This window comes from Aotus nancymaae, unplaced genomic scaffold, assembly GCF_030222135.1.
Source record: "Aotus nancymaae isolate 86718 unplaced genomic scaffold, 86718_ANA_hifiasm-v0.15.2.pri h1tg000029l, whole genome shotgun sequence".
Classification (NCBI taxonomy): Eukaryota; Metazoa; Chordata; class Mammalia; order Primates; family Aotidae; genus Aotus; species Aotus nancymaae.
Genome location: NW_026988442.1, coordinates 9107069 through 9131401, shown reverse-complemented (window position 1 = coordinate 9131401; position 24333 = coordinate 9107069). Strand labels below are relative to the sequence as shown.

Here is a 24333-nt window from a genome sequence, read left to right as displayed (position 1 = left end):
ATATTTAATGTGAGACTTACTGAAGTATCCTTCCTTTGCCCACTGATTTGAAAAACTACCATTCTCATTCACTTAATTCTTGTACAGAGCCTGTTTCAGGGCTTTTGTACTGAACAATCATTTGATGTCACGATCTCAACTCAATTCTGACGCCTGGTAGTTCTAGGTTCCCCTTTTTACTTTTGGTTTTTTGTTTGTTTGTTTTTAGAGACAGAGTCTCACTCTGCCACTGAGGCTGGAGCACAGCGTCACCAATCCAGCCTTAGTGGCAGCCTTGAACTCCTTGGCTCAAGAGACCCTCCAGCCTCAGGCTCTGAGAAGCCAGGACTACAGGTGCACCCCACCACACCCTGCTAAACCTTTGTTTTTTTTAAAAAGTTTCTTGGCTGTCTTGTCTATGTTTCTACATGCATTTGAAAAATCAGTTTGCCAAGTTCCACTATAGTGTATGGATATTGTGGTTGGAATTTCTTTTAATCCTGTCTTTAATTTGGGACTTCCTTATGTATACAATATTTAGTCTTCGCATCCAGAATACCATATATTTCTCAAGCCTATATTATATTATCAAGCAAAGTTTGTCATTTTCTCCCTATAGATCTTTTCCATGTTTTATTTCTAATAGCTAATAGCCTAGTTGCTTTTGCAAATGGGATCATTTTTCAACTATTTAATAACTAGTTATTGGTAGTATGTAAGAAAGCTGCAAATTCCTGTGCTCATTTTTTATCTGGTTCTCTTATGGTACTCTCTTATTAATTCTAATCTTTTTCATCTGATTATGTACATAAAGATGTTTTTGTTGGGTTCTCCTAAGTGCCTATCCTAAAATGTGGGCTAGGAATCCTAGAACAGGATCAGTTGATAATGGTGATCATAGCTCTCCTTGTCTTTGCATCACTTTAATGAGAATGACTCTAATGACTTTCACATTAAGTTGATGGGAGTTGTTGGCTTGAAATAGATTTTCTTTGTAACCATAAAAACTTATTGTCAGCTGGGCGCCATGACTTATGCCTGTAATCCCAGCACTTTGGGAGGCTGAGGCAGGTAGATCACAAGTCAGGAGTTCGAGACCAGCTTGACCACCATGGTGAAAACCTGTCTCTACTGAAAATACAAAAATTAGCCGGGTATGGTGGCGCACACCTGTAATCCCAGCTACTCAGGAGGCTAGGGCAGGAGAATCACTCGAACCCAGGAAATGGAGGTTGAAGTGAGCCGAGATCGCGCCACTGCACTCCAGCCTAGGTGACAAAGCGAGACTCAGTCTCAAAAAAAAATTATTGTCTAGTTATTGTTTAGTAAGACTTCCATTTCATTGAAAATAATTAGGTTTTATTAAACACCTTTTCCTTTATGTTATTACATTTTTTAAAATTTCTGGGATACCCTCAGTCATGGTACATTACTTTTAACTCCACAGACACATTTGATTTTCCAATATTTTATTTTTGATTTTTACATACATTTTCATAAGATTGAATTCGTGTGTGTTTGTACACAAGTGTATGCATGTGTAGTATCTTGGAAGATTTTAACATTAGGGCTGCGCTTGCTTTATAATTTTAAATGAATAGCATTACCTCCTCTTTATGCTGTCAATGAGTTTTTGGAGCATTATAATACACTTTTTGTTAATTTTAAAGATGATACCCTTACAATGGTAGAGATCAGAGCCATTTTTATAGAATACCTTGAATTTTTTAAGTATTCAGTTTGTTGGTGTACTTAAGCTTTAACTTTTTCTTGGGACTATTTTGATAATTCATATTCTTCCTGAAACTTGATCATTTCATTAACATTTTCTTATGTGTTAACAGAAAGTCACATATGGTAGCCTAATAATTTTTCTAATTATTTTTTATATATGTTGGGTTTGGTTTGAATCTCTTTTTTTTTTTTTTTTTTTTTTTTTGCTCTGTTACTCAGACTGGAGTGCAATGGCATGATCTCAGCTCACTGCAACCTCTGCCTCCTGGGTTCAAGCAATTCTCCTGTCTCAGCCTCCCAAGTAACTGAGGTTACAGGCATGCACTACCACACCTGGTTAATTTTTGTATTTTTAGTAGAGATGGGGTTTCACCATGTTGGCCAGACTGGTCTTGAACTCCTGAACTTGGGTGATCCTCCCGCCTCAGCCTCTCAAGATGCTGGGATTACAGGCATAAGCCACTGTGTCCAGCCTGAATCTTTCTTATTTCTAATATTATTTTTCTCCTTTTTCAGTTATGCTTGCCAGACAACTATCTATGGGTCATTTTATTAATTTTGTTTAGAGACTATCTACCACTTACCAACTGCACACTCACGTCTTATTTTTTCCAACGAGGAATGTGTTCTTCAAGTATATTTTTTTCTAGATTTTACTGTGACAAACAATGCTCCAACAAACACCTTTTATACATTTATCTTGGATCCATGTGTTTTTTTTTTTAATCACAACAGGACAGTCACTCAAATAGCACTGCTAGTTCAAAAGTGTGAATATTTTAAATTTTACTACACATTTTTCAAACGATTTCTCCCAATTTGTAGCAAATCATACTCAAGGGAACAAAGAGAATGACTTATCCTCACTAGTTATGAAAGTTATTGTCCATTTTACTTTGTGCTAATCTAATGGGTAAAAAACAGGTTATTATTCTTCCTTTAATTTGTATTCACTGTTTTTTTTTATTGTAATAAGAACACTTGAGATTTACCTTTCTAACTGACTAAGTACACAATACCGTATTGTTAAGCACAAACATCATGTTGTACAGCAGATCTCTAGACAGGTACATCTCTGATAAATGAGTCTGTTCAGCCATGTTTCTGTTCACATAGTTCTAGCTTCCCGCTTAGGAAAGGATAGCTGCCTGCTTCCCACCCTCCATCCTCCATGTTTACTTTTCCACACAATTTTTAGCTCTTTGCTTCTTTGTCTTTGCAATCTCAGAAATTTATCGGGTCTATTCTCAATATCATTGGATCCATTTTCCCCTGTGTCAATTATAGTCTTTATTTTGTCTAATGTTTCTTTTCATTCAATTACTAACCTCTTAGCTTCCTTGTAATCCTTCCGTATCTCATCTGTATTCTTTTTAAATTGGTATCCTTTACTTTAGAAGCCATATTTCTTGCATCCTATTAAGAATACTGAACTGCTTTCTAGACATTATGTTGTGTCTTGGAGGAAACATTTTCCACAAATATCAAAGAATGGCGTTCCTTTTTCCCTGTTCTGAAATGATATTTTCCAGGCGTCACTTGTTATTTTCATGTTAGCTACCCAGATCCTGATTTTATTGACAGGACATGTAGCTTGCCTGTGTCTTGCTCCGCCATGACTTGAAACTTTTTTCCTATATACAGCTGGAGAGCAAGACAGCATGACAACGAATAACCCATCCTAGGACCAGCAACTACCACCACACACAGCCCTGAGAAAGAGGCTTGGAATCTTCTGCCCATGCCCCAGCCCAGTTTTCTGACTCTGTCAACCAGTGAAGGATAAGAGAATCAGTACAGGAGCATCTCCCAGGCCTCTCTCTCCCTCTGCTCCAAATCCGGGGCCTCACTTTTCAGTCCAAGATACCCACAGCCTTGAGGAGCTATCAGGTGGTTGCCAGGAACCGATCGGCAGGCTGTGCCTCCAGGGGCCTCACGTGGCAATGTTCATTACCCCTGCTGGTCCTCAGCCTTGCAAGCCTCTATTTTATACTGATTTTATCAGCACCCTGACAAAGGATCCATCTCTCAGGGGAGGACTGGCATTAATAAAGCTTATGAGGCTGCTACATGAAACCAGATGCTGGATTATTAACTTACAAGAAGGAGTAACTGATGCAAGATGGAAAATCAGAAGTCCACAGCAGCCGTGTCTTTTATTTTTGTTAGCTCAGTTATATGGGAAGCTAAACCATCATCCCAATTCCTATCTATGAATTTGCAATGAAAGTCACTGCCATAGAAACCAAAATGCTTTCTTTATAGGCAGACCTACATAGGAAACCAAATAGTCAAAGAGTATTTTGGGGTTTGGGGATTTTTTTTTTTTTTTTGAGACAGAGTCTTGCTCTGTTGCCCAGGCTGGATGGAGTGCAGTGACGCAATCTTGACTCACTGCAACCTCCACCTCCTGGAGCAAGTGATTCCCCTGCCACAGCCTCCTGAGTAGCAGGGATTACAGGCACCTGCTACCACACGCAGCTAATTATTGTATTCTTAGTAGAGACAGGGTTTCACCATGTTGGCCAGGCTGGTCTCTAACTCCTGCCCTCAGGTGATCCATCCACCTCAGCCTCCCAAAGTGCTGCGATTACAGGTGTGAGCCACTGCCCCCAACCTGTATTTATTTTTAGTAGAGACAGGGTTTCACTATGTTGGCCAGGTTGGTTTCGAACTCATGATCTCAAGTGATCCACCCACTTCAGCCTCCCAAAGTGCTGGGATTACAGGCATGAGGCACCATGCCCATGGTGGCCCAAAGAGTATTTTTGAAAACAGAATCAGAGCTAGGGAGGGTGGATGAAGCAATGAGACTGGGCTGCCCAGTGTCTGTCATCTTCCAATCCCCATATTCTCCGTATCTTTGCCGCTTTTATCAACCAGTCTTTACTCATGGGCTTCTCTTCTCTTTTGCATCTGTGACCATCTCCCTCTTCTGACAGCTGGTTCCCTTCTTTATACAATCATTCAATCAGGAGATGGTCAAAACCATATCTGGAAAACCAGGTCTGGAAGCCTGTCTGATTCCTTCACAAAATTTTTCCCTTTTTAATGGACGTGGTGGCTCACGCCTGAAATCCCAACACTTTGGGAGGCTGAAGGCAGGAGGATCACTTGAGCCCAGGAGTTTGAGACCAGCCTGGGCGTTGTGGTAAGACCCTGTCTCTACAAAAAAAAAAAAAAAGAAATTAGCCGAATGTGGTGGCTGCTTAGGAGGCTGAGGTAGGAATATCACCTGAGCCCAGGAGGTCAAGGTTACAGTGAGCCGTGTTTGTGCCACTGTACTCATGCCCTGGGCAACAGAGTGAGGCCTTGTCTGAAAACAGAAATATTTCCCTTTCCTCCTTTAGTGACTTTAGTTTTTGCCCCTTCTTTCCGCATGTGTTGACTTTAGTGACTTTACAGGGGAAAATCTCATTTCCTTCATGAACAAGTTCTGAGGAGACCTTTTAATAATAGGAACTGTGCCAGACGCAGTGGCTCACACCTATAATCCCAGCACTTTGGGAGGTTAAGGCAGGTAGATGACTTAAGGTCAGTTTGAGACCAGCCTGGCCAACATGGGGAAACCCCGTCTCTATTGAAAATACAAAATTTGGGCCAGATGTGGTGGCTCATGCCTGTAATCCAGCACTCTGGGAGGCCGAGGTGGGTGGATGACCTGAGGTCAGCAGTTCAAGGCCAGCTTGGCCAACATGGTGAAACCCCATCTCTATTAAAAATACAAAAATTAGCCAGGCGTGATGGCGCGCTCTTGTAGTCCCAGCTACTCAGGAGGCTGAGACGGGAGAGTCGCTTGAACCCTGGAGGCAGAGGTTGCAGTAGCCAAGATTGCGCCACTGCACTCCAGCTTGAGAGACAGAGTGAGACTCCGTCTCAAAATAACAATAATAATGGGAACTGATCTTAGGATCTGCTCTCTACTACCTCTTATCCTTTTTATGAGTATTTCTACCTCAGCTTTCTATGAGTATTTGTTTTATTCCAAATCAATTTGTTTCCAGAGTGTGTGGTTGGTGGAGAGCAGCTCCTCCGAGAGTTGACAAAACAGCCAGCCATAGAAAGACGGCTGATCAGGTTTCTGTTTGGTACAAAGTCTGGGTGTCAGACCACAGGAGGGGACAACATGCCTTTCTGACTCCTTTCAGAAAAGCGAGGCTGTTGTTTCCCCAGGAGAAGAACGGGCCACCATGGGTTGAAATCTCCTTATCAGTTGCACCACCCTTGCAATTTTATGACAATTGCTATCAGACAGAGGTACTTGGCTGTCTGCCAGACATGGGTCTGAGAGTTGCCAGATTTCCTTTTTCCTTTGAACTTTTGTTAAGATGAAGAAGGTCATATCAGAGGTTGCTAACTCAGTCAGACCCTCCAACACAGAAATCGTCCAGATAATTTCTCACTTTATCTGCACGCTGTCCAAACCGGAAATGTTATCAGCACAGTAAGGGGTGGCCCTGGCTTGTCTCTCACTCCATACCTGATGTTGGGGAAGTGAAGGTTTGAACACCTGCCTCTGGCAGACTGGGCTCAAGGACAGCGGAAGCTGGGGACTACAAGACAGCAGCCTCACCCGCACTGACTCATGCTGACCTGCCAGCTTCCTCCTGCCCCTCATCATGCTCCTTTGTGTCCCAGCTCGACATGCTAATGAAGAGTTTTACCTCTTTTATTTCAGAAATGGGTCAAATTTAAGAGAGACTTTGATAATTTCAAGACTCAGTGTATCCCCTGGGAAATGAAGATCAAGGACATTGAAAGTGAGTGTGCTGGCGTCACTGATTTTTTAATTGGTTTCCTAAAGAGTTCCCAAGAGCTTGAATTGTTTCCTTGGCCCTCTAAATAGATTAGTTCATTGGTTCTGCTGTATTAGGAAAAAAGAATGGGTTTTGAACTAGTCAAACCAAGATTTATTTATTTTTATTTTTATTTTTTATTTTTTGAGACAGAGTCTTGCTCTGTTGCCCAGGCTGGAATGCAATGGCATGATCTCAGCTCACTGCAGCCTCTGCCTCCCAGGTTCAAATGATTCTCCTGCCTCAGCCTCCTGAGTAGCTGGGATTATAGGTATGAACCACCACAATTGGCTATTTTTTTTTTTTTTTTTTTTAGTAGAGAAGGGGTTTCACCAGGCTGGTCTCGAACTCCTGACCTCAAGTGATCCATCCACCTTGGCCTCCCAAAATGCTAGAATTACAGGCATTAGCCACCACACCCAGCCCTGACCAAGATTTAAGTTCTGCTTCTTCACTTTTTGACTATGGGAGCTTAGGCAGGTTAGTTAACCCAAAGAGCCTCAGGTTATTTATCTAGAGAAGGAAAGGGAGACAGATGTCATTCAACAGACTGATGATAAAATTGAATCCATCACACACATAAAGTGCTCAATAGTGTATATATTTTTCCTTCTGCAGCACTTACACCCACCATCTTTGCTCTCTCTAGGTCACTTTGGTTCTTCCGTGGCATCATATTTCATCTTTCTCCGATGGATGTATGGCGTTAACCTTGTTCTTTTTGGCTTAATATTTGGTCTAGTCATCATCCCAGAGGTAAGAAAACAACTTCCTAAATCTTTGGATAGAGTTGAGGCTTATGACCACCGTCATCAATTATCAACCAATACTTCCTGTTTTACAAAGAATCATTCATTCATTTAAAATGCTATTAGGTTGGTGCAAAAGTGAGTGTGGATTTTGCCATTAAAAGTAATTTATAAATTACTGCCGTTAAAAGTAAATTTATGAAATTAAAAGTAATGGCAAAAGTCGCAATTACTTTTGCACCAACCTATGATCTAGTGTACTCACATTAATTGCCTAGATGGTTTAGTACAAAGAATGGAACCAAAATACTTCTGTTACTTAATAGGAGAATCTTATATTTTTCTACTTCTCATTGTACCTTAAGATCAGTGGAGAATTAATGCTTCAATGAGTTTTTGAACCCTAAAAATTAATACACCTATGAGGAAGAAAATACCAAATGCAGACATATTGTTCCTCTGAAAGCTGTTGAAGTAAACTCGCTTGTGTACCCAGCACCAGCACCAAGTATTTCAGAATTACTTCTCCCGCCTCAGCCTCCCAAGTAGCTGGGATTACAGGCACCCACCATGCCTGGATAATTTTTGCATATTTAGTAAAGATGGGGTTTCACCATGTTGGCCAGGCTGTCAAGGGTGGTCTCGAACTCCTTACCTCAAGGGATCTGCCCACCTTGGCCTCCCAAAGTGTTGGGATTACAGCCGTGAATCACTGCACCCAGTCCTATAAGGTATTCAAGTAAGCTGTGCTCTAGGTTTACAGAGCAAGCATTTAGTCTGTAAACCGCATGTGATACTTCCCTTTAAAAATAACTATTAAGAGCCGGGCGCGGTGGCTCACGCCTGTAATCCTAGCACTTTGGGAGGCTAAGGCGGGTGGATCACGAGGTCAAGAGATTGAGACTATCCTGGTCAACATGGTGAAACCCCGTCTCTACTAAAAATACAAAAAATTAGCTGGGCATGGTGATGCGTGCCTGTAATCCCAGCTACTCAGGAGGCTGAGGCAGGAGAATTGCCTGAACCCAGGAGGCGGAGGTTGCAGTGAGCCGAGATCGCGCCATTGCACTCCAGCCTGGGTAACAAAAGCGAAACTCCATCTCAAAAAAATAAATAAATAAATAAATAAAAAATAAAAATAACTATTAAGTTATTTTAGACATATGAAAAGATATAATGAATGAGCCTACTTGCTCATCAGTATGCCTAAAAAATAAAATATTACATGTCCTCTAATTAACTTTCCCCAATTTTATTACCTACATAACACTCACTATCCTGAACTTTCCATTTCAACTTACATTTTAAAATTTATTGACTTAAATGCAGTCATTTCTTATTTTCTAAAATCACAGTGTATCTAAAGGTGTATCCCCTTTTGTATTACAGTACAATTTTTTGTCTCATTGACAGCAAAGGTTTTTCTTTTTTAGTTATTTTGTTAAAGAAAAAACTTTTGGCTTTGCTGATTCTCTCTGATATATTTTTTTAAATTCAGTCTTGTAGGGGCACAATTTAAATAAAGTAAAATTTACTCTTTTTAGGTATACAGGTCAATGACTTTTAACAAATGTATCATCAGGTAACCACCCCACAACTAAAATATAGAACATTTTCATCACCCCTAAATTTCTCTAGTACCCTCTTTGCAAGCAATCTCCTCTCCCAGCTCCCACCCCTTGACAACCAATGATTGATTTCTGATTTCTGTTCCTAAAGTTTTGCCCTTTTCGGAATATCATATAAATAGAAATATGTAGTATATAGTTTTTTTTGTGTCTAACCTCTTTCAGTTGGTACAATGTCTTTGAAATTTATTCATGTAGTTTTATCAATAATTTGTTCCTTTATTGCTGGAATGGAATGAAAATTACAATGAAATTGTAATATCCCATCGTATGGGTATATCATAGTTTGTTATCCATTCACCAGTTCATGGACTCAGTTGTTTCTGTTGGGAAGCTATTATGAATAACTCTACTATAAATATTTACATTCAAGTCTTTTTCTTATACATCTTTATTTTTATATTACTAATTTCTACTTGTATATGTATCATTTATTTCCTTCTAATTTCTTGGGGTTTGTATTTATTATCTATTGCTGTGTAACAAGTTACTCCCTAATTTTTGGTTGAATATAACAACTATTTATTATCTTATGATTTCTGTGGGTCAGGAATCCAGAAGTGGTTCTGGCTTGGGGTCTCCCACAGGCTACAATCTAGGTTTTATCCAAGGCTACAGTTATCTTGAGGCTGAACTGGAGAAGATCCACTTCCAAGCTCACTCACATGGCTATTGGCAGATCTCAGAAGATACGATTTCAAGCTTCCTCACATGGCTTCTGGCAGGCCTCAGAAGATCTGCTTCCAACCTTACTCATGTGGCTGTTCCCAGGGCTCAGATACTCAGTGGCTATTGGCCAGAGACATCAGTTTCTTGCTACATAAATTCTTTCACAGGCATGCTTATAAGATGGCAGCTTTCTTCTCCCAGAAGGAGAGAATCCAAGAAGGAAATACAGCAAGAAGAAGCTTCCCACATAGAAGCCACCATTTTTTATAACCTAATCTCAAAAATGACATTCCATCACTTCTGCCATATTTAATTCCTTAGTAGTGAGTCACTAAATCAAGCCCACACTCAGTGGGAGAGTATTATTGTGCACAACAATAAATACCAGAGGCAGGGAATCATGTGAGCCATCTCACGGGCTGCCTACCACATTCAACCCTCTGGTCCTCAGTGATTCACATCCCTTCCACATGCAAAATACACTCGCCCCTCCTAAAGGCCCCTAAAAATCTCATTCTGGTATAGCACCAGCCCAGATTCCAAACTCTCATTCTCTAAATCAGTAGTTCAGGTGCAGATGAGGCTCCATGGGAGTAGCTCTTTAAATACAACTCCTGAGTCCAATTCTCTTTACCATGAGACTGAAAAGACATGTTATCTGCACCAACACAACAAACATAAAATGGTAGGACAGGCATAAGATAAATACTATAGACATGCCTGTGTTCAAACAGGAGAAAAATGGGAGGCACAAGGGAGTTATTGACCCATGGCAAGTCTATAACTGTATTAGGCCATTCTTGTGTTGCTATGAAGAAATACCCGAGGCTGTGCAATTTATAAAGAAAACAGGTTTAATTGGCTCGTGGTTCTGCAGGCTGTACGGAAAGCATAGTGCCAGCATCTGCTTCTGGTGAGGGCCTCAGGAAGCTCACAATCATGGTGGAAGGCAAAGGGGAGCCAGCACGTTGCTTGGGGAGAGCAGGAGCAAGAGACTGATTGGGGGAGGTCCTAGACTTTTCAACAACCATATCTCTCGGGAACTAACTGAGTGAGAACTCACTTATCACCAAAGGGATGGTGCTAAGCCATTTATGAGGAATCTGCCCTTGTGATCCAGTATGTCCCACCAGGCCCCACCTCCAACATTGGGAATCACATTTCAACATGAGATTTGGAAGGGACAAACATCCAAATGACAACAATAACACAACACTCATTTATAAATTTTCCCTCAGTACTATTTTAACCACATTCCATATACTTTGATAAACATTGCCATTATTTATTTTTAGGTAGTTTCTAATTTCCTTGTAATCCACAAGTTATTTATGAATATATTTTCAATACTTTAATATATAAAAAGATTGGCAGCATTTTTTTTTACTGGTTTGTAGTATAATTTTATAGTGATCATAGTGTATATTTAGTATGAAACTGATACTTTTCATCACTTGGGACTTTCTTTATTTGTTTAGATATGGTTAATTTTCCTAAATATTTATATTTTTTGCATGGTTCAAATATATTACTTATATTCTATAAATTATCTATAACCTTATTAATTTTAAAGCAGCATAATCAATTGCTGAATGAGATCAAGTAAATCTCCTGCTATTGTCTTTTTCTCACTGTAATTATTATTTTTGTTTTATATATGTTGATGCTATGTTATTGGGTACATACAAATTTAAGATTGTTGTGTGGTGAATTATATTGATTTATTTTCAAATGTTAAACCAGATTGCATTCCTAGAATAAACCCAACTAGGTCATTATGTATTATCTTTTTCATATATCACTTGATTTTGATTTGTGAGTATTTAACTAGAACTTTTCATCTATTTTTGAAAGATTGGACTGTAAATATCCTTTTTACAGTGTTCTTAAAATGTTTGGGGATCAATATGAGATCTCATAAAGTGATTTGGAAATATTTCCTTTTTTTATTGACTTGAAGAATTTGTGTAAATTTTCCTATGGTAGGCTTATGTGAATTTTTTAAAATTTATTTATTTTAATTGACAAATATAAATTGTACATATTATTTATGGTACACAAAGTGCTGTCTTGGCCTGTGTATACATTGTGAAATGGTTATATCAAACTAATTAACATATGCATCACCTCATATACCTGTACTTATCAATTGTTTTTGGTGAGAACACTTAAAATCTACTCTCACAGCAATTTCCCAGTATACAATACATTATTATTAACTATAATCAACATGTTATACAATAGATCTCTTGAATTTATACTTCCTAACTGAAATTTTTGTATCCTTTGACTAACATTTCCCGATCTCCCCAATTCCCCAAGTGAAGTTTTTGTTGTCATGGTCGATTTGTTGCTTTTTGTATATGTGGTAGGCAGAATTCTAAGAATGACCCTAAATGACCCTCAACCTTGTATAATCCCCTCCCCTTTGAGTATGGACAGAAACTGGGAATGAGATATCACTCTGAGGTTATTTGAGTGAGCCTAATTTAATCACGTAAACTCTTCAAAAGCTAAGAGTTTTCTCTGGCTGGTTGCAGAAGGAATCACAGATACTCAAAACATGAGAAGGGCTGAACACACCACTGCTGGCTTAAAGATGGAGGGAACCAAGTAGTGGGGAATGAGGGGCCCTCGAGAGGCTGAGTGTGGCAACCACATGCCACCCAGCAAGGAAACAGGGACCTCAGTCCTACAAGCACAAGGAAATGAATTCTGCCAACAATCAGTGAGCTTGGAAGAGAACTCCAGACCCCAGATGAAACCCTTAGCCCCTGCTGACTCCTTGATTTCAAACTGGTGAGACACTGAGCAGAGAATCCAGCCACACCATGCTAGACTCCTGACCCACAGAACTGTGAGCTAATAAATGGATGTTACTTTAGGCCATCTTTGTGGTAATTTGTTACACAGCAATAGAAATCCAAAGCAGTAGACATCCAGCTTTGGATCTGTAGCACTTATTAAATCTTAAACTGTTTTTTGTCACATTGGGAAAATTCTCTGCCATCGTCCCTTTAAATACTGTTTCTGTGCCATTCCATCTTCTCTCTCCTTCTGGGACTACATATATGTGTGTGCATTTGTGTGTGTGTGTGTGTGTGTGTCTTGTCTCAGCAAGCCTTGTGTCTGTATTTCCATGTATGCCTTATGTTCTTTTCAGTATTCTCCATCTTTTTCTATATATATTTAAGTCTGGACTTTTTTGACCCCATATTAAAATTTAGCCATTCTCTTTTCAGCTCATCTATATGTTCTTAAATCTGTCCACTGAGCTTTTAATTTCAATGATCACGTTTCAGTTCTGTAACTTCCATTTGATCATATTTATAGTTTCCAGTTCTCTACCAAAATAATTCATCTTGTCCCTTAATTTCTTAAGCATATTAATCAAATTTATTTTAAAGCTCATAACTGACAACTCCTTTATCTGGACTTCCTGTGAATCTTTTTTTATTGTTTAATTTTTCTTTTGGTTTTTGGTCAAGTCTTGTCTTCTCTTATAACCAGTTATTTTTGACTGAATGCTAGGCATTGTTTGTGAATAAATATTGAGATTTACTTATTCCTCTGGTGGGAGAACTAACCAAGATGGTCTATATTTTTGTTTAATTTTACTTTCTGAGTAAAATGTTCCCAAGCCTGGGCTTTTTCCAGATATCTTCCTATTTGCCTTTTTTTTTTTTTTTTTTTTTTTAGTGGAGATGGGGTTTTGCCATGTTGCCCAGGCTGGTCTTGAACTCCTGAGCTCAAGCAATCCACCTGCCTCAGCCTCCCAAACCTATTTGTCCTTAAATTTCACTTTCATTTCATTCTTCAGCCCTTTGACATTCCAAAGTTGCTGCATGCTTTCTTTATCTTTTAGCTGCTGTGATCGAAATCAGCAAATTACTCATGGGGAACAGCAATCCACAATCACTTCTCCAGAATTTCTTTATCTCCTGGATCTTGGCAGCACAAGTCAGGATTGTCCACTTGTCTAGTTGTTCTGAGTGAAAGAGTTTGTCCAAAGCAACTTCCCCTCCTTTTGTTGGCAGTAGTGTTTGCAATAGTAAAATCTGGAAACAATCCAAATGTCTATGAAGAGTAGACTGTGTAAATATATTACAGTATGTCCACACAACATAATATTACATAACAGTGAAAATTAGAGAACTGTAGCTACACTTGTCAATATCTATAATCTCAAAAGTGTAATGTTGTATAAAAAAACAATTCAAGGGGAATAGTTATGTATAATTCCATTTAACAGGCAAAACTAAAGCAAAACTAAACAGGCAAAGCTACACAATAAATGAGTAAAATATAAGATAAAACAAGGGAATTATTATCATAAAATGTACTGTATCTGGGCTGCATCTTAGGATGGAAGAGTGATATAATTCAGGAGAGGCTTATCCAGGATATTATAAAGGCCTGGAGATTTCCTGTTTCTTAAGCTAGCTAGTGGATATATAGTAGTTAATTTCCTTTTTGTTATGATCAACTATACATATATGTTATACTATTCTATGTATAACATATTCCCCAATAAGAAAGTGAATTTAAAACAAAGAAGCAAAAGGAAATTACCTAAAAATGATGAACCTATAAATTAAGAAACAAAGTAATGTTATATTAAATCCTGAAAAAAGACTAAATTGTGTGCTACAAAAATCAAAAGAAACATGGTATATCCCTATCCCCACTACTTTTCAATATTAATTTCTACCACCTATTGCAATGTCAGGAAAACTAACATCTTACACACTTTGTCCAAAAATTACAGGGTTATTGTGGTTTGCAAGTATGATTGTAAACCCCAAAAAACTCCAATGACTTTATCAAAAACTACTAGAATCTAATAAACAAGTATATTGAGATGACTGGAGTCATTTTAAAGACAAATGGCATTGATTCTCTGTATCCACTTTAAAATAGAATTTAAAATTTTGACATAATGCAATAAATCTATAAAATAACTAGTAATACATTTAATAAATTAGAATATTTCTATGAGGAACACTATAAAGAATTACTGGACGAAAATAAGATAATAAATGGAATAATATATTCTTGGAAGGAAAAATTGAATCTCATTAAAAAGTCAGTCCTTCCTGAATCAATATATAAATTTAATCCATTTCTGATTGTTTTTACAATTAAGGATATGAATAAGGGCATATATATAAGGGTATTAATAACAGAATTATATACATGTGCAGAATTAGAAATACTCTAATGTCCAGCAATAGGGGATTTGTTAAGTAAGTTTCTTGTATAGATTTTTGATTAGATATTTTTGAAGTCATTTTATTTGGGGAAATACTTTATGATGTAGGAAATTGGTCACAATATTAGGCTAAATAACTAGACGAAAATATATACAGAACTCAGAATCAACTGAAAGAAAATATATAAATATCTAACAGTCATTATCTTTGGGTTTTGGTGGTGATAGACAACTTTTAAAATGCTCTTCTGGCTGGGCACAGTGGCTCATGCCTGTAATCCCAGCATTCTGAGAGGCCAATGTGGCAGGATCACTTGAGCCCAGGAATTTGAGACCAGCCTAGGCAACATGGCAAAACCTTGTCTCTACTAAAATTACAAAATTTGGCTGGGCGTTGGGGTGCAAACCTGTAGTCCCAGCTACTCAGGAGGCTGAGGAGGGAGGATCACTTGAGCTAGGGAGGCAGAGGTTGCAGTGAGCTGAGATCGAGCCACTGCACTCTTCTGTGCTTTTTCACATATTTTACAACACGTGTATGTTACTCTTAAAATCAGGAAAGTGATCAATATCGTTTGAAGAAGAAAATAGGACCGGACACAGTGGTTCACACCTATAATCCCAGCACTTTGAGAGGCCGAGGTAGATGAATCACCTGAAGTCAGGAGTTCGAGACCAGCCTGGCCAACATGGTGAAACCTTGTCTCTACTAAAAATATGAAAATTAGCCAGACATGGTGGTGGGCACCTATAATCAGCTACTTGGAAGGCTGAGGCAGGAGAATGGCTTGAACCTGGGAGCTGGAGGTTGCAGTGAGCGGAGACCACACCATTGCAACCCAGCCTGGGTGACAAGAGTGAAACGCCGTCTCAAAAAATAAAAAATAAGTTAATAAAGAAAGAAAGAAGAAAATAGGTATGTCCCGCTCTGAGAAAGAAAGTATTTACCCCAGTATATGAATGTCTCTGTGTGTTTGTATTTCTTCCACTCATACTCGTGTCATTGTGTTCCTACACAAGGTACTGATGGGCATGCCCTATGGGAGTATTCCCAGAAAGACAGTGCCTCGGGCTGAAGAAGAAAAGGCCATGGATTTTTCTGTCCTTTGGGATTTTGAGGTACTGTTGTCAACATGCCAATGAACTTCCATTTGTGATTATGAAGCCTAAAGATTGCATGGATAAGTATGAAATAGTGCATCTAATTATTGAAAATCCATTGCTTTAATAAAATAGGATCCCAGCACTAAGCTAAATGAACTTGCAAACCATGCCTCTGCACAGTCCTCCCGGGTCTCCTGCATGGGCTGCTCTCTCTTGATGTATGTGGGCTTTCCATGCGGCCACTGCACCTCTCCGTCTGCCAGCTCTCTGTAAGGTTTTCTTTATAAAACATACTTACAAAACAATTTATAAAATATACTTATAAAAACAGTATGGTTTTCTTTCCTCATTCCCACATTAAGACCCCAGATCTATCTCCACTCCAGGCTTCCCCCAAGTTTCACATGATATCGTCAACTGAATGTCTCACTTGCTCTTCAAATTCAACACCTATGCAGCCAAAACCCACATCTCTTTTCCCTATTTCCTCTATTGGAATCGCCATGCATCCAGTCATCCACGTCTAAAGGCTGAAAGTCATCCCACACTTCTCCCTCTTCCTCACCAGCCATCCCCCACTGCCATCCAATTGACCACTAAATCTGAGCCTACCTACTAAATATTTCTTGAATCTTTTGTAAACCCAATTGTATTAGTTCATTTTCACACTACTACCTGAGACTGGGTAATTTATAAATAAAGAGATTTAATTGGCTCACAGTTCCGCATGGCTGGGGAGGCCTCAGGAAACTTGCAATCATGGTGAAAGGTAAAAGGGAAGCAAGGCACTTCTTACATGGCAGCAGGAGAGAGAGAGCTCAGGAGAAATGCCAGACACTTATCAGAACAACCAGATCTCGAGAGAACTCCCTCACTGTCATGAGAACAGCATGGGGTGAACCGCCCCCATAATCCAGTCACCTCCCACCAGGTGCCTCCCTCAGTACCTGGGGATTACAATTTGAGATGAGACTTGGGTGGGGACACAGAGCCAGACCGTATCACCAATTAAGAACATTTGGCTTTTATTCCATTTGGGAATGGGAATCAATGGATATCTGAGGAGGAAGAAAATCAGTGAATATCTGGGCTGCGTAAGAAAAAGCCATGGAGTTTTTCGTCCTTTGAGATTTCAAGGTGCTATTGCCAACATACCGAAGCCCCTCCATTTGTGATTGTAAGGCCTAAAGATTGCAGGTATAAGTGTGAAACAGTGGACTTAATTATTGAAAAACCAGTGCTGGCTGGGCATGGGGACTCATGCCTGTAATCCCAGCACTTTGGGAGGTCTAAGCAGGCGGATCACGATGTCAGGAGCTCAAGACCAGTCTGGCTAACATAGTGAAACGTTTTCTCTACTAAAAATACAAAAATAACCCGAGCATGGTGGTGCGCGTCTGTAGTCCCAGCTACTCGGGAGGCTGAGGCAGGAGAATCGCTTGAACCCAGGTGGTGGAGGTTGTAGTGAGCTGAGATCATGCCACTGCACTCCAGCCCGGGCAACAGAGCAAGGCTCCATCTCAAAAAAAAAAAAAAAAAACAAAAAAAAAAAAAGAAAGAAAAAAGAAAAAGAAAAACCAGTGCTTTAACCAAATAGGATCCCATCATTAGGCAAAATGCTTTTTTCCATGTCTTTTACTTTCGCCTTGAATAATGCCCTCACTTTACCGGAACTACTGTCAGAATCATCTACCTCTCCTCTCTGCTTTGGCTTGGCTCCTAAAATTTCCATTCCCTTTGCTGCTGGAGTGATCTTTATAAAATGCAAATCTGATCCTGTCACTCTCCTACCTCAAATTTTCATTGATTCTCATTCCCGGTGAAATAAAAGTCAGTGTTCTTAACTGGGTTTACAAAAGAACTGTTCCTGACCCCGCTGCTCCCTACTCTCCAGTTCCACGTCCATCTAATACCTCGCACTTTAGTGCCCAATGCCACCGAGCTCTGGGGAAGTCCCAGCATGCATCACACACCACACCATTATTGCCTCTCTGCCTTTGCTTATGGCCTTTGCCTGGAACACTCTTCCCTCCTTTGCGAGCTTCACACCCCCATGCCTCTGGAGACTTAGTTCGCAGCTCCAAGGGCTTGCTAAGGCTGGAGGCATGGTTGTAGTGCCACCCACAGCAAGTCATTGCTGCTGCCATCCCTTACTCTCAAAGTCAGAATCGAGACCCTTCAGAAAGTTATTTGGAACAGGGCTTCCCAACTATACTGCTACTAAGGATTTCTTTATTCTTCTTTTTTCTTTTTTTTTTTTTTTTTGAGACAGTCTCCCTCTGTTGCCCAGGTTGGAGTGTGGAGGCGTGATCTCTGTCCACTGCAACCTCCGCCTCCCAGGTTAAAGCGATTCTCCTGCCTGAGCCTCCTGAGTAGCTGGGATTACAGGCTACTGCCATCACACCTGGCAAATTTTTGTATTTTTAGTAGATATGGGGTTTCACCATGTTGGCCAGGCTGGTCTCGAACTCCTACCCTCAAGTGATCCACTTGCCTTGGCCCTCCCAAAGTGCAGGTGTGAGCCACCGCGCCTGGCCCACACCTTTTTTTTTTTTTAATGCCAGGATTCCCTGTTGAAACATCCTATGTACCAAAAACAAACCTAATTTTTTCAACAATAATCCCTTACTTTTTATTTACAAAGACATATACAAAACGTTAACAATCTGTTAATATTTTCCTAAATAGTTACACCTAAAAAGTGTACTAATTACAGCTTAAAATGTACTAATTATACCTAAAGACAATAGCACATAAAATCCCAAAATAAAACAAAATTCAAAGTTCAAGTTAGAGTGTTAGCCTTATTGCGTATATTTTCTTCAGAGGTTTTGAAGTATTGAAAAAGCTCATAGACTGCTGTCTACTTCTGGAGTGTTAAATAAAGACCCTGGGGGTGGGGGAAAGTAATTGGGAGCTATATGTGCATGTGCATGCATGCACAGACATACACACATACACACACACATACATACACGCACAGACATACACACATATATACACATACACGCACAGACATACACATATACACACATATACACACATACACTCACAGACATACACACACATACACACATACATGCAGACACACACATACACATATACACACACAGACACACATACATGCACAGACATACACACATACACACACACATACACGCACAGACATACACACACATACACATACATGCACAGACATACATACATATACACATGCACAGACATACACACATACACACACATATACACACATACACGCACAGACATACACACATACACACACATATACACATACATGCACAGACATACACACATACACACACACATACACACAAACATGCGCAGACATACACATACACACATACACGCACATACACACATACACATATACACACATACACGCACAGACATACACACATATACACACATACACGCACAGACATACACACATATATGCACACACACACATACACATACATGCACAGGCATACACACATATACATACATACACATACATGCACAGGCATACACACATACACACATATACACACATACACACACAGACATACACACATGCATGCACACATACACATACATGCACAGACATAGACATACATGCACGGCATACACACATATACATACATGCACAGGCATACACATACATACACACATACATATGCACACACATACACACACACACATACACACTATCCCTAATTTTGAACCCTCCTGGGTTCAAGTGATTCACATGTCTCAGCCTCCCGAGTAACTGGAATTACAGGTGCCCACCACCACACCTGGCTAATTTTTGTATTTTCAGTAGAGATGGGGTTTCACCACTTTGGCCAGGTTGGTCTTGAACTCCTGGCCTCAAGTGATCTGCCCACCTCAGCCTCCCAAACTCTGGGATTACAGGTGTGAGTCATCTCACCCAATCCCCTATCCCCAGTTTTGTCCCAAATATTAGTAACACTCTCTTCTCCCTCCCACATCTCCGTGCACTCTATGTAATGAAGAAATAGAGGGAATTAAGAAGAGAAGGAGGTGGAGGTGTGGAGGGGCCCTGGAGCCACTGGAGGAGGTGAAGGGAAGAACAAGAACATCCGGAACTCTTCCTTCGACCCCTTAGACTTGGTTAAGACTCTAAGAAAGAGATCCCTGGTAGAATGGGCGTGTCTGGTGATCACCAGCTCTGAGCTCACCAACCCAGAGCATGTGGCTTTGCTGTCCCCCAGGGCTATATCAAGTACTCTGCGCTCTTCTATGGCTACTACAACAACCAGAGGACCATCGGGTGGCTGAGGTACCGGCTGCCCATGGCTTACTTTATGGTGGGGGTCAGCGTGTTCGGCTACAGCCTGATGATTGTCATTCGATCGTAAGTATGACCGTCTCATCCACAGGCTTTGACTTCACACCCACGGCTCACTCCCCAAGCACTCTATGCCTGCCTCCCTTCTGGAGGGGCATTCAGAGAGAAAACAAGGAAATGAATGCAAAAAGCATATGCACATTGTAATTTGTGGTATGAAAGACATGAACCAGGTCATGTGGGCTGTTCAGGGAAATGGGATAGAACATCTTTTAGATAAGGGTGAGAACATCAGCCATGCTGATATTCTGGGGAGCAGCATCTTAAACAAAAGAAGAGCATGTGCAAAGGCCCTGAGGCAGCCAATAGCCTAGTGTGTTCCCCAGAACTGCCAAAGGCCAGTGTGGCTTGAGAGGGAACATGGTACCTGGTAGCAGAAGTAGGGCTGGAGGACTGTCAGGCCTGTTGCTGCTTTTCTCCCAAGTTCAGCTTCCTCTGAAAAATCCTTCTCCCCATCCAAACTCTAGCTTGTGTGTGAGAACCGAGCCTGACACACAGAAAGATATAACCAATAAACTTATACTAAATAAACGTATGTGGCATTGATTAACCATGGCAGCCTCTCTGGCCCCAACTCTACTTGATTCTGTGGTCAGAAGTGGCCTTTTAATGTGCCTCTTAATTCATATTCTCTGAAGAAAAAACTTGGCCCAGCCCATGAATTGATTGCCTTCTTCAGAATTAGAGGACCCCATCAGCTGTGGCTGGGGGTTGCAGGGTGGAAGGCACTGTCTGTCCACCTGGATACACTCTCCTATCCACACAACCTATCCACCCGGGCCCACTCTCCCTTCAGCACAGACATGAAGAGTGTGGGTGGCTGTGTCTCCGTCTCCAGGAGAGGAGTGGAGCATTTTTGAAGCCTGAGTAGAGCCCCTGAGCCAGCCATGGGGACACAGGGCTTGGCTTTCTATCACATGGTCTCAGGCAGAAATGCTGCCATTCACAAGACCCTGCCAGCACTCGACAGTGACCACTGGGTGATCTCTGACTGCACAGCACCATTAGGCAAAAGGAAAAGAACAAGGAGACAGGCTTGGTTTGATTCTCAGCCCTCATGTTGTTACTTTTTCCCTGCTTTCATCCCAGCTAAGTACAGAAATACGGAATGTTTTCGTGACAACCAAAGAAGCTAGCTAAGCCCTGTGGAACAGCAAATCCAGAAGCCAACCTGTAGCACAGAGTTAGGGAGGATGACAAACCCCTCATAGTCTCTGATAGAGCCCCTGCTTGGAACTCTGTGATTCCCACAGGGTCTAACTCCAGGGAGCATAGGTTGAAGACAGGTAGGATGAAACAGGAAGGTCCAAGTTGCTTTCAGCCAAGCTCGCTTAAGAAAAGGATGTATGACCTGATTGTATTAGGTTGGTGAAAAGTAATTGCTGGCTTTGCAATTAAAAGTAGTGCCCTACCTGGTTGATCCTGCTAGTAGCATAATAATAATAATAATAATAATAATGTAGTACTAGGCCAGGAATGGTGGCTCATGCCTGTAATCCCAGCATTTTGGGAGACCGAGGCGGGCAGATCACCTGAGGTCAGGAGTTCAAGACCAGCCTGGCCAACATGATAAAACCCTGTCTTTACTAAAAATACAAAAAATTAGCTAGGCATCGTGGTGGGTGCTTGTAATCCCAGCTATTCAAAAGGCTGAGGCAGGAGAATGGCTTGAACCCTAGAGTCGGAGGCTGCAGTGAGCCAAGATCATGCCACTGCATTCCAGCCTGGACGATGGAGCAAGACTCTGTTACAAAAAACAAAAGTAGCACTAACCACCTCAGTGTGTTTTGTGTTTTATATCAGAAAAAAATATGTTCTATCCAAGAAAATAGATGACTTAGAAGAAGATGTTCCTGTTTGAGAATAGACTCCCTGTAGAGTTCTCCAACTGCATTTGCGGATGAGTCAAGCCACAGGAAGTTGGTGTAGGGAAAAAAACATGGTCACATGTCCTGTGTCCTACAGGATTTTTATTACCTAACTGACAGCATGTGTGCTTGCAGGGGACTCTGAATTTGGGGAGAAAGGTGTCCTGGCTATCCTCAAAGCTGACTTGGCCCATGTCCCTGCCGGGCTTGTTTCATCACTGAACGTCAGTTACCTGTTCATCTGTTACGTGTGTCCAAGACTGGCTTAGGCCAAGGTTCCCTGGGGGTGACACAGCAGAAAGAGGGCAGATGTCACAACAGCGCCATGTGCCCTTACAGGATGGCCAGCAATACCCAAGGAAGCACAGGCGAAGGGGAGAGTGACAGCTTCACATTCAGCTTCAAGATGTTCACCAGCTGGGACTACCTGATCGGGAATTCAGAGACGGCCGACAACAAATATGCCTCCATCACCACCAGCTTCAAGGTAGTCACCCCAGGACAGTTCCCACTTCCAGGGGAACTCTGGGTCCCTCTGGTCATTGAAAGACTTCTCCCAGCTGGGACATAGGAAATAAGGTCTTCAAGAGCTTTCCCAGAAATGTGAGCCCAGCTTTCAAGCCCGTAAGCAAGAATGCTTGCAGCTGATACCACTGTCTGTTTTTCTTTCTTTCTTTCTTTCTTGCTTTCTTGCTTTCTCTCTCTCTCTTTCTTTCTTTCTTTCTTTCCTTTTTTTTGAGACAGGGTCTCTTTCCCATTGCCCAGGCTGGAGTACAGTAGCATGCTCTCAGCTGACTACAACCTCTAGCTCCTGGGCTCAAGGGATCCTCCTGCCTCAGCCTCCTAAGTCGCTGGCACTACAGGTGCCCGCCACCACACCCAGCTAATTTTTTTTTGTTTGTATTTTTAGTAGAGATGGGGTTTCACCATGTTGACCAGGCTGGTCTTGAACTCCTGGCCTCAAGAGATCCGCTCTCTTCTACCTCTCAAAGTGCTAGGATTACAGACATGAGCCACCACGTCCAGCTTGTCTGTTTTTTAATATGACAGAGTATCCTGGCTGCTGAGACCTGGTCCTGCCTGCTTCCACATGAAACACCTTTCTGCTGGAGGAAGTGGAAGGATTCATTTTGGGAAAACATTTCTCAACTTTTTCTGCATGCTAGAATCACCCGAGGAGCATAAAAGATCTCCTGGGACCCACTAACGGAGACTCGGATATAAATGGTCTGGAGTAGGGTCCTGACATTGGTTTTTCAAAAGCTCCCCAAAAATTAGAATACCCAGAAAGAGTTGAGAACCCTGGTTTGGGGGTGTGGAAATAAAGAAATCAACCCAGTGGCTGCACCAAAATCTCAGAAATTATCACTAAAAAACTTATTCATGTAACCAAACATCACCTGTTCCCCAGAAAGCTATTGTAATGTGGGTAATCACAGTAACTATCCTACTGGTTTGTTGCTGGGATTAAGAGGAACAGTGCATGGAAAGTCCCACATCTGGCACATGGTGACTATTCAAGAAATCTCAGTTTCTCTTATATGTACTGGAATAGCAATAACAACAAATATATTTTTCTAAAGAAAATAAATCTCCATAGGGTACAGGGCATCCTATCACCTCCTCTGTATTATTTCATTTCTAGAAATGTAGAAAGTACTATTTTTAGAACCAACAGCCACAGTCTGGCCTGACATTTACACACATCTCATTTTCACACATTAAGGAATCAATAGTGGATGAACAAGAGAGTAACAAAGAAGAAAATATCCATCTGACGAGATTTCTTCGTGTCCTGGCCAACTTTCTCATCATCTGCTGTTTGTGTGGAAGTGGGTACCTCATTTACTTTGTGGTGAAGCGATCCCAGCAATTCTCCAAAATGCAGAATGTTAGCTGGTATGAAAGGAATGAGGTAAGAAGGACATCTCTGATGAAGTGAAGGTTGAGGGCAAAGACCGAAATCACTGGTTCCTATGCCATTCATTTGATTTATTGAAAGTCTGGATTATAGATTTGTTTTAGTAAGTGAAATCACATCCCTTTCCAGTCAAACAACATGACTATCCTGAACAAAAAGTCACCTGTTATTAGGTTTTGAGGGCTGGCTTTTACAACTAGAAAAACTGTATTAGCAACTGGATAGCCAACTGTGCAACACCAATTACTAACAAGGTGATCCTTTGCTCACTGCTTTGCAATGCCACACATCATAAATCAAGTGT

At 40.8% G+C, this 24333-nt stretch overlaps 1 protein-coding gene across 1 annotated transcript in view; it reads left to right on the top strand.

The window, feature by feature from the left end:
- Window positions 1-24333, top strand: part of TMC2 (transmembrane channel like 2) — a 63684-nt gene that overhangs the window by 7431 nt on the left and 31920 nt on the right. The window contains exons 4-9 of the mRNA XM_012455314.2: window positions 6392-6473; window positions 7159-7265; window positions 15785-15883; window positions 20104-20246; window positions 22448-22595; window positions 23835-24023. Coding sequence (XP_012310737.2) covers window positions 6392-6473; window positions 7159-7265; window positions 15785-15883; window positions 20104-20246; window positions 22448-22595; window positions 23835-24023 — 768 coding nt within the window. The remainder of the gene's footprint in view (window positions 1-6391; window positions 6474-7158; window positions 7266-15784; window positions 15884-20103; window positions 20247-22447; window positions 22596-23834; window positions 24024-24333) is intronic.